The sequence below is a fragment of the Gouania willdenowi genome, chromosome 3, assembly GCF_900634775.1.
Source record: "Gouania willdenowi chromosome 3, fGouWil2.1, whole genome shotgun sequence".
NCBI classification, from domain to species: domain Eukaryota; kingdom Metazoa; phylum Chordata; class Actinopteri; order Blenniiformes; family Gobiesocidae; genus Gouania; species Gouania willdenowi.
In genome coordinates, this window is record NC_041046.1 from 16,398,658 (window position 1) to 16,416,422 (window position 17,765).

General features: G+C 39.2%; 1 protein-coding gene across 2 annotated transcripts in view; it reads left to right on the forward strand.

The window, feature by feature from the left end:
• slc6a2 (solute carrier family 6 member 2) overlaps window positions 1–17,765 on the forward strand; it is a 42,284-nt gene that overhangs the window by 13,509 nt on the left and 11,010 nt on the right. For both annotated transcript variants that reach the window (XM_028435309.1, XM_028435317.1), the window contains exons 5-9: window positions 7,187–7,325; window positions 7,772–7,906; window positions 9,576–9,679; window positions 11,226–11,350; window positions 15,291–15,403. In XM_028435309.1, coding sequence (XP_028291110.1) covers window positions 7,187–7,325; window positions 7,772–7,906; window positions 9,576–9,679; window positions 11,226–11,350; window positions 15,291–15,403 — 616 coding nt within the window. The remainder of the gene's footprint in view (window positions 1–7,186; window positions 7,326–7,771; window positions 7,907–9,575; window positions 9,680–11,225; window positions 11,351–15,290; window positions 15,404–17,765) is intronic.

Sequence of the window (17,765 nt, forward strand, 5' to 3'; positions counted from 1 at the left end):
CAGAAAAAACAACCACACTGTTTTTGTTATTATGATTTGGTTTTAAAACGGAATAACCAAAGAACGAAGGGTAAACAGATTCCTAATGCTATATAAACATAGCCACAAAAACAAAGTTAGCTCGCTAACATACAGTACCTCTGATGAAGTAGCCACTACAGTCATGGGCATCAGCAGACTCTGCTCCTCCCGACCACAGATGTAGGTTTAAAATCCACTTTTTATGGCGTTGTTCTGTGAGCTTTTTACATTTCTCTCCCTTGTGAACGACAATCTTTGGTACTCTATAAAATCTCTTTTCTTTTTCTCGGTTAGAACGATTGAAGCAGCCGTAAACTACACAAAATATGGGCATTTTGATGATTTCAGACGGCGGATTCTCAAGCTTCCTGCTCTCCATCTGAATTTAGCGCTCTAGCTTTGTCGCGAAGCAGCAATGTGAGTGATGTCACGCGAATCAACAGTGCAGGCCATAGACATATACACATTACAACAGCTCTAGGGTACGTTCAATAGCACAAACGTTAAACAATTACACCACAGTATATTATATCTATGGAGCAGACACCCGTTCGGTGTCAGTGAATGGACACATTCAATTGATAGCCAATCAGATATCTTTTATTAATAAAAAGCTCCCCTGTACTGGCTGGAAAGAGTGTGTTTGTGTGTGACAGTATGAACAGTTGCAATTACAATGGTTGCATTTGTTCATATTCTATTGTTCTGTTCTTGTTAATATTCTGCTACCGACTGATATCAATGTTTATTAATGCTACTGATAAATGTTGTAGATGTTGACAGTATCTCATTGCAAAAAATAGCAGTAGCAGTATTAGCAACAAATTATTTATTTAAACCAATCCATTCTAATTTGGTGGATTTATATGGCTCACGTGATATGATCTCTATTTTCCTTTTGTGTGTAATAACAGTGATAAAAACATCATTGTTGTGTCATATTAGATGCCCCATTCCCCCAATGTATCAGATATCATATTGCATTAGCTTGATATGCTCCTTAAATGTGTGTATTTCCTTTTTAAAAACAAATAGTCAAACACCTCTTAACTGATATAAACTTGCTGTTTTCTGGTTTTCATTGTGCAATCTGCTAAAAAGGTCCCTTCACATAATGCAACATGTTTGAGTTTGGAGACCTGGACTTGCAATTGGAGCATTGACAGCTTGCAAGGCTTTAATGTGTTTGCAGGAGTGAAACAAATGGTACTGAGGTAATATCAGTGATATGAAATGAACCTATGATTGATTGACTGTACAATCAAATGATCACACTGTTCTGCCTCTGAAAAGACCATACAGCTTTGGATGTATCAGTCAATAACACATTACTGAGGACGTTTGACAGATTTTTTTATTTCATTTGAACCTACTTAAGTTGGTGTCTTCTTTGAAGTCTTTAGTGTGTTAGTGCTATCGCAACACAAGTAACTTCATGTTTAGACTAAAGTATATTGCTGTAACACATACTGAAACTGCTTACAGGAGGCTGACAGCAGTGTAAAAACAAGTGAAAACACTGACATTTCTATGTTTGCCATTTATGTCCCGGAGGGACAAATGGAGTCACGAAAGTTTTCTAGTGTTGCTACAAAGCATAATTTTAAAGCCTCAGTTATATCTTCATGTTAGGAAAAAAAAGTTGCACAGCATGGCTGGTTCTGGTTAAAGCTTATTTCTCCACGCCAAAATCTAAAAACGAAAATTCCCTTGATGCGTCTGAATTTTACTTAAAATAAGATAGTAACAACTATGGTAATGGTTTGGTACTGGTGCGGACCCAAATGCAGAGATAAATGGAGGAAGCAGGCAGGTGTATCGTTGGCAGTAGTCCATTTTAATAACAAAACTTAAAAACACAAGAAAGCACAGGGAAAACTGGGAGCAGGGAAAAAAACGCTGCAGGACACGAGGAGGTTGACATAAGACAATGATCCAGCAGTCAGTGAGTGTCCAAGCACTTCAGCTAAATAGTGAAGGAGGCCTGATTGGGAACGGGCCACACCTGGGTGGAAACATAATGCAGCTAATCAGTCACAACCAAACACACTGACATCACTGGGAGGTGGAGACACGAGCAGGAATACCTGGAAACACAAAGACAAGAGTTAACACAGGAGATCATACTCAAAAACAGAATAAACAAACACTCCCCCTTAAGGAGCGGGTACCAAACATTCTAGAAACCATTACAGGGAGGGTGGAGGGAAACCCAGAGGAGAGTCCAGGCAAAGTGTTCCCCAACCTGAGACTGGGAATCGAAGGCCAGACTGGAATGGGGAGCACTGGCCGGGCGGTCTGCTGGGCGGCAGGCCGGACTGGGGGGGGGCGCTAGTCGGACAAGGAGATCGTAGGCGGGCCAGGCGGGGACATCTCTGGCGGGCGAGACAAAGAGGGCTCTGGCGAGACAGACGAAGGGGGCACTGGCCAGATAGACAGTGACAGTACTGGGGAGCCGGATAAAGGTGGCCGGGTGCGATGAGCCGGCACTGGCAACGAAGTTTGGCTGCTTGGTGCGGGGAATCAGCAGTGATGGCGACATTGGCGGCCAGCTAGGAGACTCAGAGAAAACTAGACTGGAAGCTAGGCAACTCAGGAACTCTATCCTGGACCTGACAGGGCTGGGTTTCCTTCCCTGAAGGCTCCAGGGTCCTCCGAAGGCCAGTCAAGTTCCCAGATAGGGGTCCTTGAAAGAAACCTCCTCCGTTCCAATCCTGGCCTCAAGGAGGAGACTCTGAAAATATGTAATCCTCTCGCCCAGGTTCATCTCCACTGGGTCCACTCGTGGCTGTATCATTCTGTCACGGTTTGGTGGTGGTGTGGACCCAAATGCAGAGAAAGATGGAGAGAGGAGGCAGGTGTAGCATTGGTAGTAGTCTATTTAGATGACAAAAAAAGTTACACAGTATGGAAACATGAAGCAGCAAATCAGTCACAACCAAACACACTGACATCGAATAGAATAAACAAACTAAAAGAGGAACACAAACAAAACTAAACAGAACCTAACATCTCTAAAGATACAATATTTTTATTTTATTGTGAGTTGGCCATAGAGCTCTTTACATGTAAACCTACTTGTCTGTTCTTGTTCGCTTTTGGACTATAAGGTTCTTTCTTAAACCTTTTTAGTCCACAAAGACAAACAAACTTCCCACCCATTAAGTTACCAACTCCTGTATGCCCAAGTTATACTGTTATTTAGTTTATTCTAATTTAATAACACTTGGCTTACAGCAGTAGACAATTCTGGCATGCTCTGGAACTACAACTGGTGGATATAATAACATGGTGTCCTGACAAAAACCCTGTGGCCACTGAGAGGAGCCATGCAGGGTAGGACATTGGCAATGTTCCAGCTAAAAACATGGACCAATTGGGATTAAATATCTGCTTCGAAAGTTGGCAAGACAGTAATTTGAAGGCCAGAATTATCAAGGCTGCAGTTTCTGATTCAGTCGATGTCTGATGTCCTCCTAAGCGAAGCCAACTTGCACCAATGAGCTCTTGCAGACACAGCCTGCCCACTGTGCAAAGCGCTAAGTCCCTTAAAGCTCATCTTGAGCTGCTACTTGAAAGCCCTGGGAGAAAGGAGGTGCCATGCCATGACCCGCTGCAACATCAAGTTATCAGAGCAGGCAGTAAACCTCTAGCATAGCCTAAGGTATCAACTGAGCTGGCAACATTGGTTTGTGAATGGCAGCTTGAGGTGGACCTTTGTAAGCAGCTCAAATTCCTAGAGCACATAGTGAGGACATTGCACAGACCAGAGTTGGTGCTAAGATCCTGCTTCTTAACGTAGTGAGTGGTCTTAGAACTCACAGTCCCCACAAGGACCAGACGAAGAAAGGCCTCAAGTGGACAAGGGCGTGATACATAAAGCTGGTGCTAAATTGGAGAGAGGGTGACTGGCGAGTCTACTCTAAGTCAATCAATGAGCACTGCAGGGGATTCTGAGACAGTCTCATGCCTTGGCCACACATTGGCTACTTTGTTTTAAAGGTTTGCAAGAGTGGAACGAAACCAGGAACATCACTAGGAATTACCCTAGGAAATCTGCAAAATCTAAATGGCAATAAAAACTAGTATTGGAAGCCCTGAAATTTGAAAAAACACTATCACTAAGAAGTTTTTATGCTTTCATGAGGAAGAATTTCAGACGTTTCAATATTGAAATTTGTTGCAAAAGCGCCATGCAAACACCTTTACTGCAAATTCAGGTATCTGGTCACATGGTGCACTATGTGTAAACAGAAGAGGAGACCGGGACATTTCTTTGCATTACACAGATATTTAAATCATTACATCCACATTAGACAGCAAACAACAAAGGAATGTATAGACTTATAAGGAATTTTGGAGCATCATCTTCCTGCAGCAAAGTCTCGCGGGATGAGATTTCACGGGAGTTACGAGGCTCCTGTCCAAAACAACTTTCAATAGAAACACTTTCAAAGGGCAATTATACTTTGTCGACATTTAGAAATATCACTTTTATTTTGCAAAAATTTGCAATGAAAACCCAGCTAGCGAAGTGCAGAGAAAGCTCCACATTGGTTGTGGCTCAATGAGAGGGATCGTTGAAGTAGCAACCTGCTTGAACACAAGTTGTGGAGTCGAGACTGATCACCGCAGACTGGGTTGCCTGGTAGTTGATGGTAACTGACTATATGAGACCTGAAGCACGCTATGACCTATGGTTCAGTGATGATTTGTCCAAGCCGCACTTTCAAGGGGTTTCCGTGAGCTTATGTATTTAAGAACTTTTTGAAGCTTAGAACCAAATGTTGGCTTGGTACTGTCACAATTTTTGAAAGAATAGGATAAAAAATATACCCTCCAGGACACGACTCATTGTTTTAAATTAGACTTGTATAGAAATAGTGAAGGTTAAATGTCTAAAGTAAATTTAATTGGGTTCAATAAATAGCTTAAGGTATTGTTGTGGCAGTTTTGGATGAATGAGATAAAGTCTAGTTTTAGGGTTGCTGGTCAGATGCAGACACAGGGTTTATTTGGTCATAGGGTCTTCTATAAAAGTAAAACAAAAACCTTTGATATGCAGTATTTGGCACAAGGTTCAGGAGTCCAAACATAATAAACAAAATTTCCTATATTGTAGTAAAGGAATTTCATCCTCAAGATATATGACAAAGCTGTTTGTGGAATCATAGTTGATTTCAGGGCTGATTGGACTGAGCTGTAAATGTAATGTAAATGTTATTTTGATTTTTTTGGATCAGGGGCAACTATCAGCCAATTTGGACAAACAAGATGTTGGACTTACCCAACGGTTGGAGCTTTTTTCCAACAGTTATAGGGCTCTTTTTTTATAGTGAGAAAAACATTAAGAGCTTAAACAAATGTTTGTTTGTTTGCTGTTCATGCATTTACAAATTCTGTTGTCTTTGACTCTTATTTTCTATTCTTCATTACAATAATGTAAATTGTGTATTGGCTGGAGGGATGGATATAGATAGTACTACTAACTAACATTGTTCTTTGTGTTATATCTGGCTTGAAATAATGGAATTGTAGTTTCTTAAAACATGTATTGTTGTTTCAAAACTTATACTTTGGCTGACTTTTTACCCAAAACCAGATCAGCAACTGACTTTGAGTCCAATGAGTATTTCATCATCCCAGTGCAGGGATTTCAGAGCTCATAGCTAAGGCTCAACAAATTCCCACCACTTTTTTATTATTTTTGATACATCACAAACAAACCATGTATGATTTGAAAACTACAGTACATGAACTCACTCCAACATGTCCTCACTCCAGTATTGTGGACTGGTGTAATGCCTTTCCTTCACAATGCAGCCATTTAAAGGTTGAGCGTACAGCTAGAAATAATATTTAGAAAGGGAAGGAAGAAACACCATCTGTCTTCCCTTGTTTTACGCTGCTGATCTAAAGAGGTTTTTTTTAGCATGATGCTTTTTTGTATATGGACTGTCGGCGAAAGAGGAAAATCACTTCAAAGGGTAGACAAGTGGTTATTTTAACCAGAGCTTGATTCATTCGGATAACAATAAAATAAAATAAATAAGTATTGAAGTGCTTTACTTTGCACTGGTTTTGACAAATTTAGCTTGAGTTGTTACCACAGAAAATGCCATTATCAATCAACCCATTTTTGTTGTGGTGTAGGCAGGCCGTGCCTATATCAAAATCAAAATACTCAATGCGTCTATGCTTTGGTTGCTTTTCTAATTTAGGTTTGATTCGTGAATTCTACTAAATCTATGTATTTGGGTTAATAACTGTAATTTTCCATCTAGCCATACCAACTGTTTTCCAGATCACAATCATTATTACTTTATCGAGCATTGATTCAACACTTTTAGATGGAACAGCCAAGGCATACATCCGTCTGTGCATAAAATAAGTGCTTTCCAGAGTTAATTTTTTTTTTTTTAATGTTTTAATATTAGCTTCTCCTGTCAGTGTTATTTTTTTCATTAATAGGGATTTACATGGTATTAGATAGTGAAACGCTACCCGACTGTATTGTGTGAATAGCAACCCATGTTACGGAAGCAGCAACTACCTCAAAATGTACAATGTGGTGTCCGATAGTTGTAACTAAGCATTGTCGTTTGGCAAGCTGCTTTCACCCTCATCACCCCTAAATTATTTGATTAATGTTGGTGTCTATGCTTTGAGTTCAACTTTTTTAGAGAATCCCTAAGTACATTCAGGACATTGTTATAGTACCCCACAACCATGAAAAAAGATGCAAGCGGGGCCAAATTGGATGGATGGACAATGTTATAGTACAGCTAAAATAATACATTGTATGAGAGTTGATCGTAGCTCGCTTTAAATTGGCCTTTTTGAAAAGCATGTATTTTCAATGAAGCCTAGTACTCAAGACCGGTCTTGGTCATGACTCAGTCTCGGTACATTGTGGTCTCGGGTAAGTTTTGGTCTTGAGTACAACATCAGCCTTAATGAAATGTGCGTTTTTATGATCTATGTAGTATTACACGTAAGTAGGGGTAAAAACTAAGCTTCCATTCCAAATTAGTAAATTAACAATCTAACACTTGGTAAATTCGGCTTTGCAATGATGGGAATTTTCAATATGGTAAACAATTATCTTGCTGTGTACAGCCCCTCCCACATTTCTGGTGTCTTATGTCGTTTTATTCCTTTGCAGGCGTGGTGTGCTGCATCTCCATGAAAGCAAGGGTATCCAAGACCTGGGCATGCCTCGTTGGGAGTTGTCTTTATGCCTCATTGTGGTGGTCTTTATTCTTTACTTTAGCCTGTGGAAAGGTGTCAAGTCTTCAGGGAAGGTACAGGCCTGCACCACCATAACATCTCTCTCACACTTGAATCTTTTTGTCAGTTGCAGTATCTGTGCAGGGATTTATTGTTATGATGTAGTTGCTTCATAGATGGTTCACAGATCTTTCCCAGCAGCTCAGAGGGAGGAGAAGAGAGCTAAAATGTTTGTTAGGAACAGACATGGATTCTGCTGTCTATGTTTTTATTCTCTGAAAGATACCAGAGGTTTGAGGATTAGGCAATATTAAACAGTGAGATGCTCAGAGTTCAAATATGTGCTTAATACATTCCCAGTGTAAATTGTCCCTACACATGTAGTTTACAACTTTCTTACAATAAGTATGTTTTCTTATTTCTTCTAAACCAACATACTGTATATGACAGCTTTTATGATCTTTGATTTAGCTGTTCTTTATTGTTTTTGCACCTTTCGTCTATTGCATTTGCCTTTTAGGTAGTGTACATCACTGCTACTATGCCCTACATAGTCCTTTTTGTATTGCTGATCCGAGGCATAACTCTACCAGGATCTATGAATGGGATCAAAGCGTACCTCCACATCGACTTCAACCGACTCAACAATTTAGAGGTGAGTGGTAAATATGTTTGATAGATAGATTGATAGATAGGAATTTACTGTCATGACAGCTCACATCAGATAAAGTGCAGTAAAAAATACAAACAGAAGGCAACACACAGAAAAACCCAAAAGACACCTGAGAAATAGTGCAATGAAGATGAAATAAGCAATACAATAACAGAAGCTATATATAAACAAAAAAAATAATATAAAAATACATATTTACAGGTGGAATTTCTTGGATCCTGTTAGCTATAGTCTGTCCATTGATAATTAAGATGATTTGCACAACAGCAACATAACAGTCCATTGAAGTTAATGGAGTGTAATGTGTTTATGTTCAAACATGTATCAATTGTTTTTTGAGGATTTTCATTGTGAGTTTGAAAATAAGTTCAGACAATTTATTTTAATACGTGGAAATTCCGAAATAGACTGAAACAGAAGTATTTTAATCTGTTAAGACAATGCCGTGTCACTCAGCAAGGCTGTCATAAACCTAGACTTTAGGTTTGATGTCCTTAGTGGGACTGATTCACCAATACTGTTGGCAGAGCCAGTGCAGCAGTAGTTCAAACACATCAGAATGGATGTGGTTTCCCAGCTTAGCATGACGGAGGACAAAGATATAACACTGATTATTGCGTTGAAGGTTAACAATTTAATTTCATGGTCGGTTAATGCTGTAGCCGCTATATTTGGTCGGTATAAAAATTAAACCAAGTCTTCAGTAAACTTGGTCACTCGATCATCTGTAGCTGAAATCACTGGTGGCACAACATCTTAATAAAACTTCACTTGAAGCTGCAGGTGCATCCAGCTTACCCATCCTATTTCATTGATATGTGATGATCTCCATATCTTTCTGGTCCAGGAGTGGACTTGAAAGCTTTAAGCTTTCTGCACACTTGAATTGTATTTTGTAGGTCCTTTTGATGTTCTAATAATTCATTCAGCAGCTGTTTATGCCTCACACAGTTACAGAAAATAATTAAGGGTTGGATTTCATTATGATCCTTACATACTAGTATATGATAATACAAAGACACTCATGCTTAAAAAGTAGGCTTCCAGTTGCATGAGCTAATGTAAATGTAAGGGTTTCACTGAATGTAATTTGTGTAAAAGCGTAGATGAGAAGCAATACATCGTACTAATTTACATGTCAAATACCCTCATGTTGAACTTTTCAGTTTCATTTTTTTGTTTGTTTCAGTCTAACAGAAAAATAATATTCAAACATAAATAACAATATCAAAAAATATATATATATAACAAGACTGAAACAAGCAGAAGCAAAAATACTAACATGCCCAACATAAATCATAACATTCAATTGACCTTTTTCAATATTACACACAGAAGTACATTTGAATTTCCTTTTTTTCCAAATAATTAAAAAAAAAATATATATATATATATACACACACGTACTTTCTTTTATATACAGCATTTAACAAAGAACACAAACATATTTCTACTGTTTCACATAACTCTAAACATTATTGTCATATTTTCTTTTTAGTGTGTCACTTTTTTTTATTTCTTTATCAACAGTATTCCTCAAACTAACCCCTAGAACAGAAAGACACCTTCATTTTACTTCTAATCTTGCTTTTAGTAAAATAAACCGAAACATAGTATGTTAACGTACCACAACTTTGTTTTTTTCTGTCAGGTGTGGATTGATGCTGCCACTCAGATATTCTTCTCTTTGGGAGCAGGATTTGGAGTACTCATTGCCTTTGCTAGTTACAACAAATTTGACAACAACTGCTACAGGTAGGCATCGTGTGGTAGTAGTAGTGTAGTGTTGGTGTAAACAGGCTTGCAGCAACATCCTGCATTATCCTGTGGTGTGTGCATGTTAATAATGTAGGAGTGGTGATGCTAATTTCTCAAGTTTGCGAGCAGGTGCAAATGTGACAGAGAAAGCCCAGACCAGGACGGGATGGCAGATGACTTAACCAAAGGCAGAATGCTAACTGGTCAGTCAGAGTGCATTGCTCAAGCAGGTGTAATATGACTTAGGCTAATCTTTTTTCCACATTAAAGGGCTGCCGAGGCTTATCAAAAGGAAGATGCTTTTTGCTTTGCTTTGACCCTGACTTGCTCATTAATGTTTTTTTTGCAAAGGAAAAAAATATATTTTCCTGTTGGAGTTCCATCCAAGTCATGTCAGATGCTGTGTTAGATTATCTCCAGCTGCTGTAGCTTTATTGGAAAAAAATCTGTAGTTATCTAATGATTTTCCACCTGTTTTGACATATTACAGTGCAACTGAAACTTACAGTTGGCTTCTTACCATTTTAAACCCTGTAATGTCCCCTTTGCATTTCCTCTTCCCATCAACCTTACACTGGGCCTCTTGCTTTCTTCCTCCCCTTTAGGTAGCGTGGGCTTGCTGGCAGGTGGGATTCACATTAGGCCCTCAGTGGCAAATACATTGAAATGAAATTGAAGTAGGTGAAAGGCAGCAGAATGGAAAAGACAGCAGTGGAGGAAGGAAAATCCTCAGAGAAAGACTGTTTCATTCAGAATATAATACACTGGCTCAATTTGAGCAGAAAGCAATATGAAATCCTCATAACTTTTTCAAAGTTTGGGTGTCACAAGATTGTGATTTAGGAAGGAAAGGAAAGATTTTGCTAATATGTTTGTGCTCCTTAAAGGGATAGTTTGCCTATTTAAGACATGACGTTGTATGCATTCCTCACCAGCACTATAGTGCATACACATTGTCTCACTGTGGTCACCTCCCTGGTCCGAGTTCTGGCCGCTTGAAGTTGTTCAAGAAAGTAGTCCCGGTTAGTTTCCGGGGCCACAAAACTGTGCGTTTTTAATAGAAAAAAATATTTGCGTTTGAAAGCTTGATTCACTTACATCACAAAACCGCCCACAAAAAAAATTCATACCTCCAGTTTTAATCGGCACTATTTTCTCTTCCGTTTCAATCAACCCGTGCTGACTTCAACGTCAGCGCGCATGTTCCGATAATAGGGTTTACACACTCTAATAGCAACAACGGAAGACCGAAGCAAGAGAAAGTAAAACGTACGTACATTAACAATGGTACGAACTTGTAAATTCCCAGGTTGTGACCACAAAAATGTGCCGGGATCACCGTTCAGCTTCCATCGTTTTCCAGTTTCTGATATAACTATGAGACAGCTTTGGCTGGTTGCCATCGGCTATTCTGCGGGAGCGAAAATATCCAGTACAAAGGATTTTCGTGTGTGCAGAATTTACAAGTTCGTACCATTGTTAATGTACGTACACTTTAAAACTACAGGCATTTTATTATGTTTACTTCTTTATCGTTATACAGGGATGCTCTCTTGACAACCACAGTGAACTGCGTCACCAGTTTCTTCTCAGGGTTTGCCATCTTCTCAGTGCTGGGATACATGGCTCACAAACATAAAGTTAAAATAGAGGACGTAGCAACAGAAGGTAAGATTCAGTTTCTACACACAGCCCTAATGAGAAATCAACATCTACTGCATTACATCATGTAGAATGCTCTGAAAAGGAATGCTGCTCAGCTTTTATTGGCTGAGTTTTGTGCCACTAGAAACTGAATAGTTGGTATTGAATTTGAAAGTAACAACTTGAAATCGAATTTACTGTTTGGAAACTGAGTTAGTCATTTTAAATTGTATTTTTCCTGTTGGAAAAAAAAAAAAATCTTATTACATTCCAAAAATTCAGTATTCAAAGTTCAGATTCACTGCACGCAATTCAATTTCGCTACACGGAGATACACTTCTGGTCCACGAGGTTGCGCAATCAATCACTGATTCATGGAACTCCTGTTTACATCAACAAAAACTCCTTTACAGTCGTTGAGGGTGTGATCCAGGGGTTGAACGACTTTTTTTAAATTTTAAAGGTTGACTTTATGTGCATACTAGTCGAGTCGACTAGTCGATGACTTCACCAAGAGCCAAAGCCTAACCCTAACACTCTTCTTCTCTACCGCCGAGAAGCCACAGCGGTCACAGATTTTGGCACAACACCGCCAGCCCCTGGGACAAGTAAACCCAGGAACACTGCTTCGCCTACCGTGAGTCTACGGTAACTGTTAAGCCCTGAGGCTGCCTCAGAGCCGGGTGTTTAGACTTTATTTGGGCTGTTTTCACGGTAGATTTGACTTCCTTCACCAAAGCCGGTGTTTCTGCCAAAGTCTGTGACCTGAAAAAATCTGTGTAGAGAAGAAGAGTGCTACGTCAATTGCATAAACCTCTTCGTAGCTATTAAGGAGCTATTCCACTGTTTTAGGGGGAGTAAATGTCCGCTGAGAAGCCGCAAGGGTTGGAACTGTCGCCACCTCCGGTCACAGATTTTTTTAGGTCACAGATTTTGGCTGGTGACATTAGGGGTCATTTGATATATGAGCTCCTAGGGTTTTTTGCTTGTTATGAGAGCACGGCTGTACATAGTAAGTTACAGCTTTTTATTCCTTTTAACTCTGCTGCTGTTCCCTGACCACTGAAAACCACTGTGGGTTTTGTTGCCGACATTAGACGGTGGAGGGGTTCCTGCCATAGACTGTAAAAAGTTGAGCTTTTTTTTAAGAGCTCCCCCTGCTGACTGGCTGCAGTATGGGTCATAAGCCCCGCCTCCTCAATGTTAACGGATGGGATGTTGGTCAAATTGCAAAGTTAACATACTCGTCACATATTTTTTTTTTTCAAGCCTAAACTCTGCTGTGATAATTAATTATCACCCTACATTGTGTTCAAGTGCTCATCTTTCTGTGAAGTTTGTTTTAAATAAGTTATTTGAGGTTGAAAAACAGGATTTGACGTAATATACTGTATATGACGATGATTGAATGGGTGGGGTGTGCTACTAGTGCTCCTCCCACCCAACCATGCAGACTCTGGCTCCAAATGACGTCAAATTTGCAAGCGCCTTATTTTGGCTTCAAGAAGGTTGAGTGGGAACAGCTACAGTGCACGCCCACTGGTTCCTGCATTAAAGGAAAATTTAACCTAACAGTGACAAGACAAGAAGGAAAGACAAGCACGTCTCTGTCCTGTTTGCTGTGTCACAGCAGCCTGAACTTGTTGCTGAGCAGAGCTGCAGGAGCTACAAAGACCCCCTAAAAACATAGGTCGCTGATAACATGGCAGTGTTACTGTGATCATTTCCCCCTGTCACACATTGATCAGTTGTAGTTTTATATCCAGGGGAATAAAAAGACTTCTGAATGTTTGTGGAGCAGCTCAGGGACTGAACAGCTCCTCTGATCCTGGTCCAGTGCAGTGGGTTCTGTGTGTTCTCCAGGATGGATAGAGTTTTCTTCAGGGTCTGAGACCAGAGGGTCCAGCTGTGTGTCCACCACAGATCCAGCATCCCTCTTCTTAGTACACTCACATGTACAACCCAAAACGATGTTTGACCTAGATAAAGATACCTACTTGAGGCACTTCATTCATACATATATCTGTGTAGTGTCAAATCTAAGTGATAATAAATTCAACAATGTTGGCCCCAAATTAACTGAAGGAAGGCAGATGAGAAAGTAATTTATTAAAAGAACAATAGGCTGATAGTAAACTTTGATCTATGTGTAACACAGAGCACTTATCCCACTGAAAGCTACAGCATTCATCCTCTGCTTCAGTGCATCAATGACATCTGTAATTAAAAAAAGATAAGAAAGACACATTTCTTTCCTCCTAAACATTTGTGCAACATGTATAACTTTGAGAGTGAAGCCCAAAGAGAAGCTGTATGATTGTAGATCAATGGTTTCCAGGAATTTAGTGAACAAAGCTGACTGCTTTTTAGCTGTAAATAATATGTATGCAAAGGCTATTTAAACTATAAATGTATAATTATGTGTCTGAACACAAAACTTCCTCACACTGTGTGTAATAAACACTGTTATACTGTTCACATCATTAGCTCACATACATATTCTGTAGCACTGATTCTAACATGTAAGCATTAAGTTGGACCATGTGTAACTTATCTGATGAATTACAGATGTTTTCACATTTTCCCATTTTATCGTCTAGTTCACTTGAAAACGTGTGTTGAACCGAAACGGCTCCAATGCCTAAGCATGCTATCCTATTGTAACAACACAGAAAGAAACACGAAAATTACGCACAAACGCAACACAAGCGGAAATGCGATTTGCATTGTGTCGGACACTCACCTTGTTTGAATGGTGTTGCATTTGTAACTGAAAAATTCTTAATCCTCTTTCTTTAGCTTCTTTCAGAGAGGTGAGTGAATGGGATTCGTGCAGTTCTGTCCAGATGACCCTGCGGCCCGTGACGTTGAAGGGTTGCGGCGCATGCACTAATTGCAATTGGAAAGTCTTAACATAACTTCCATGCAAATTTACTAGTCTGAAGTTTTTTCAGAGCTATATAGATAATAAATTAATTTATTGTATGATATCTATCATCACACCCTTAAAGGAGTTTTTGTAGACGTAAACAGGGGTTCCATGAATCAGTGATTGATTGCTCAACATCGCGGACCGGAAGTGTGTCTCTGTGTAGTGAAATAGAATTGCGTGCAGTGAATCTGAATTTTGAATATTGAATTTTTGGAATGTACTAAAATTATTTTTTTCAACAGGAAAAATACAATTTCAAGTTACTAATTCAGTTTCAAAACAGTAAATTAAATTTCATGTGGTTACTTTCAAATTCAATACCAACTATTCAAATTCAGTTTCTAGTGGCACAAATCTCAGCTCATAATCTTTCCTCTCACTGACACTTAATTGTATTCTTCATACGTGCACTCGATGTTTAGCATTTATTATTGACTAAATATACACTATCGGTCAAAAGTTTTAGAACACCACCTTTCCAGTTTTTCCACTGAAAGTTATTTGGTTTATTGTGTCATTGCACTCTGAAATGAAAGCATAGAACAAATAACCAATTTAAGTTGAAAAAGAATGGAATCCATGAACAATACTGTTCACCTGATGCTCATGAGGGTCTGGTACCACAGTGTGTTCCAACACTGCTTTTATGCAGACAGAGGAAGTTGGAAATAACCAAGAAAAGTTGGAACACCTGTAGGAATTAACAGCACCAGCTTTCAAGGCTGATTCAACCTTCACTGATGCAGAACAGCTTTAAATTATTAACCCACTTTGTGTTCCCTGAAAAAGGTGTATTTGTATAATTCTGAAATGTACAATATTTTTCAGTTTTGGGTAACCAAACCTTTTTTTAATGTCTGGTTGTTCAGTACTTACCTTTGTACCATTTCAAGCTATTCATTGGACTTGCACGGATTGAATTACAATAAATAAGTGGAAAAATTAGGGTGTTATAAAACTTTTGACCGGTAATGTGTATATTCAACACTAATACTGTGTTTGTAAAAGTGAATCTGCTTGATGTGCACACAGGGGCTGGTCTGGTGTTTATCATTTACCCTGAGGCAATCTCCACTTTACCTGGCTCAACGTTTTGGGCCATTTTGTTCTTCATCATGTTACTGACTCTGGGCATTGACAGCTCAGTGAGTACCAACAACAACAACAACTGTCTAATGCACGGGGGGGGGGGGTCACCAACACAGTGTCCGCGGGCACCAGGTAGCCCACGTGGACCATGTGAGGTGCCCCCAAGAGCACTACCAATGAGCTCCATCTAAAATCTGATATACTTTCCAGGATTCAAACTCACAGACATGAATACATTTGACAGATGTAGATAGTAGCCTACTTACGGGCGGATTCACTAAAGGTTTAGGGGTATTAAAATGTGTGCAAACCTCACCCCAGGTGCTAATAAGGGGTACAGACCGCAGGAAATCAGGACTGCGCGTCACAATGTATGTAAAGTAGGCGGATCTCATAAGCGGCGCAAAAACATTTTAGGGGGAAATGCAAATGAAGTAATGCAGTGGGCGCAATGTAACTCATCAAATCTGGAACTGTTTGCGTTGACTGTTTCTGCACTGAAAAATAGTATGACCCACATTCAGGTGCAAACTCACACAGAGATCAATGCTGCAGTAAATGTTGAGACAAAACCTAACGGAGATGGAAAAAAAAGGCTCCAGTTAATCTTTGTAGATTAAATAATTAAAATAAGACAATAGTCAATATTAACAGCCACTGTAAGAAAATGTAAAGTAAAGTGTGTGAGGGAGAGAAACGGCTGGAGTCTGGTGTGGCTCTGTGCTCTTCCTCTGTGGTGCTTAGAGTTGCTGTGCACAGAGATCCATTGATGTCGCTCCAAACGCACTGCTCCAGTGAGCTCCTGTGTCTTTCCATGTTTTCATCGTCAAACTCTTGTGTCGCGTTGATGGCAGGAGCATCAGGCCAGAATCAGCTGATCAGCTGCGCAATTTACGCAGCGATGTCAAAGTTCACAAATGAGGATGTGTGTAACACACCGCTGCTGAGTAGCTCAGACCTGCTGGTTGATGTGTGTTATGGACTGATAAAAGCAACATTACAGGAACTGATGGAGCACACATTAAATTGGGGGGGTGTAACATTATTAAACAGCATTTTCATTTGTTTATTTTGTTTTCTACATTATTGAATGTTTGTGCAGCAGACAGAGAAGTCCACCAGCCTCCAATTTAAGTTCTTCAAAGGTCATTTTGTGCTTCTGTGCCTTCTAGGGCGGTCTCAACCACGTCTATACGCGCACCTATTAGTGCGGCAATGTTAGTGAATTCCCCACAGCGGGTGAGCAACGGATTTAGTTTTATCATCTTTTATTTCAGATCTTAGTGAATCCGCCCCTTACTGTAGTTAAATACTGCTGCACGTGATAACGTTTTAGTACTAAATTAACCCTCTTTAAATGTTTATTTTCACTGAAACATTGTGACCAATGTTTTTAAGTGTTACAGAATTAGTGTATAGTCAGTGGTCTGTTATATACAATATGATGTATATATATATATATATTTACAAATTTTACATGTTATGCAATCAGTTAAAAGTTGTTTGTTAGAAGCTAGTAAAATAAGATGGTAATTTTCTTATGAAATGTGAACAATTGAATAAATTAGGAGAGATAAAGTGCTACATGTGGAAACTTCTTATTATCTTTGTCTCCAATTAAAGCAAAAACGTGAATGTTTAGTATTTAAGAAGTGCTTTTCTAAAGGCTTGGATACACTGCGATTTTTTTTTTTCAATCATTGTACTCACCTCCAGCTCAAACTGTGGAACTCATGTTCAGAGCCCAAATGTGCGCAGCTCAGTATTCATGTTCTCACACTGTACAGATCGACACTCTGAGACGACCTGACTGCTCACACTGTACGTTCAAACACGACACGTCGCGGTCTTGTTTCCGGGAAGGCAACATACAAATTAGAAGAAGAAGAACTCTGAAGCATCGCCATTAAAACAGACGAGGCAGCTCTCAGTTCGAAATGTCTCACTATTGATCTTAATTAATAAGCATTAGAAATGTTTACCTATCTGTGATACAGTGCGTAGAAATGCTAAGAATTTATGTTTTATTTTGATATTTAAAACTATTTTAATTTAAAAGCAGAAAAAAAAACAATGTGGAAAGTTGTTATTGATTAACAATAGCTTAAAATTACTTTTAATTTATGTCACTTTAGGGGAGGCTAGTTTCTTTGTATAGCACCATTAAGGCACAGGTCAACTTGTAGTGTTTTACAGAGGCTTAAAAAACATATAAACAGTTAGGATCTAATGGAAATCTCTGAGAGAGAAAAAAAAAATGCTTAAAAGAAAAAAACATAATGACAACATTCATTACATTAAGTTGAGAAAATGTTGCATTATGTAATGGTGTTTTCAGGCCTGATGCTAACAGATGCTAAGGGTTTGGCCAGAACTGGGAATTTTTATTTCCATTGAGGAAAAAATGGTTTTTGACTT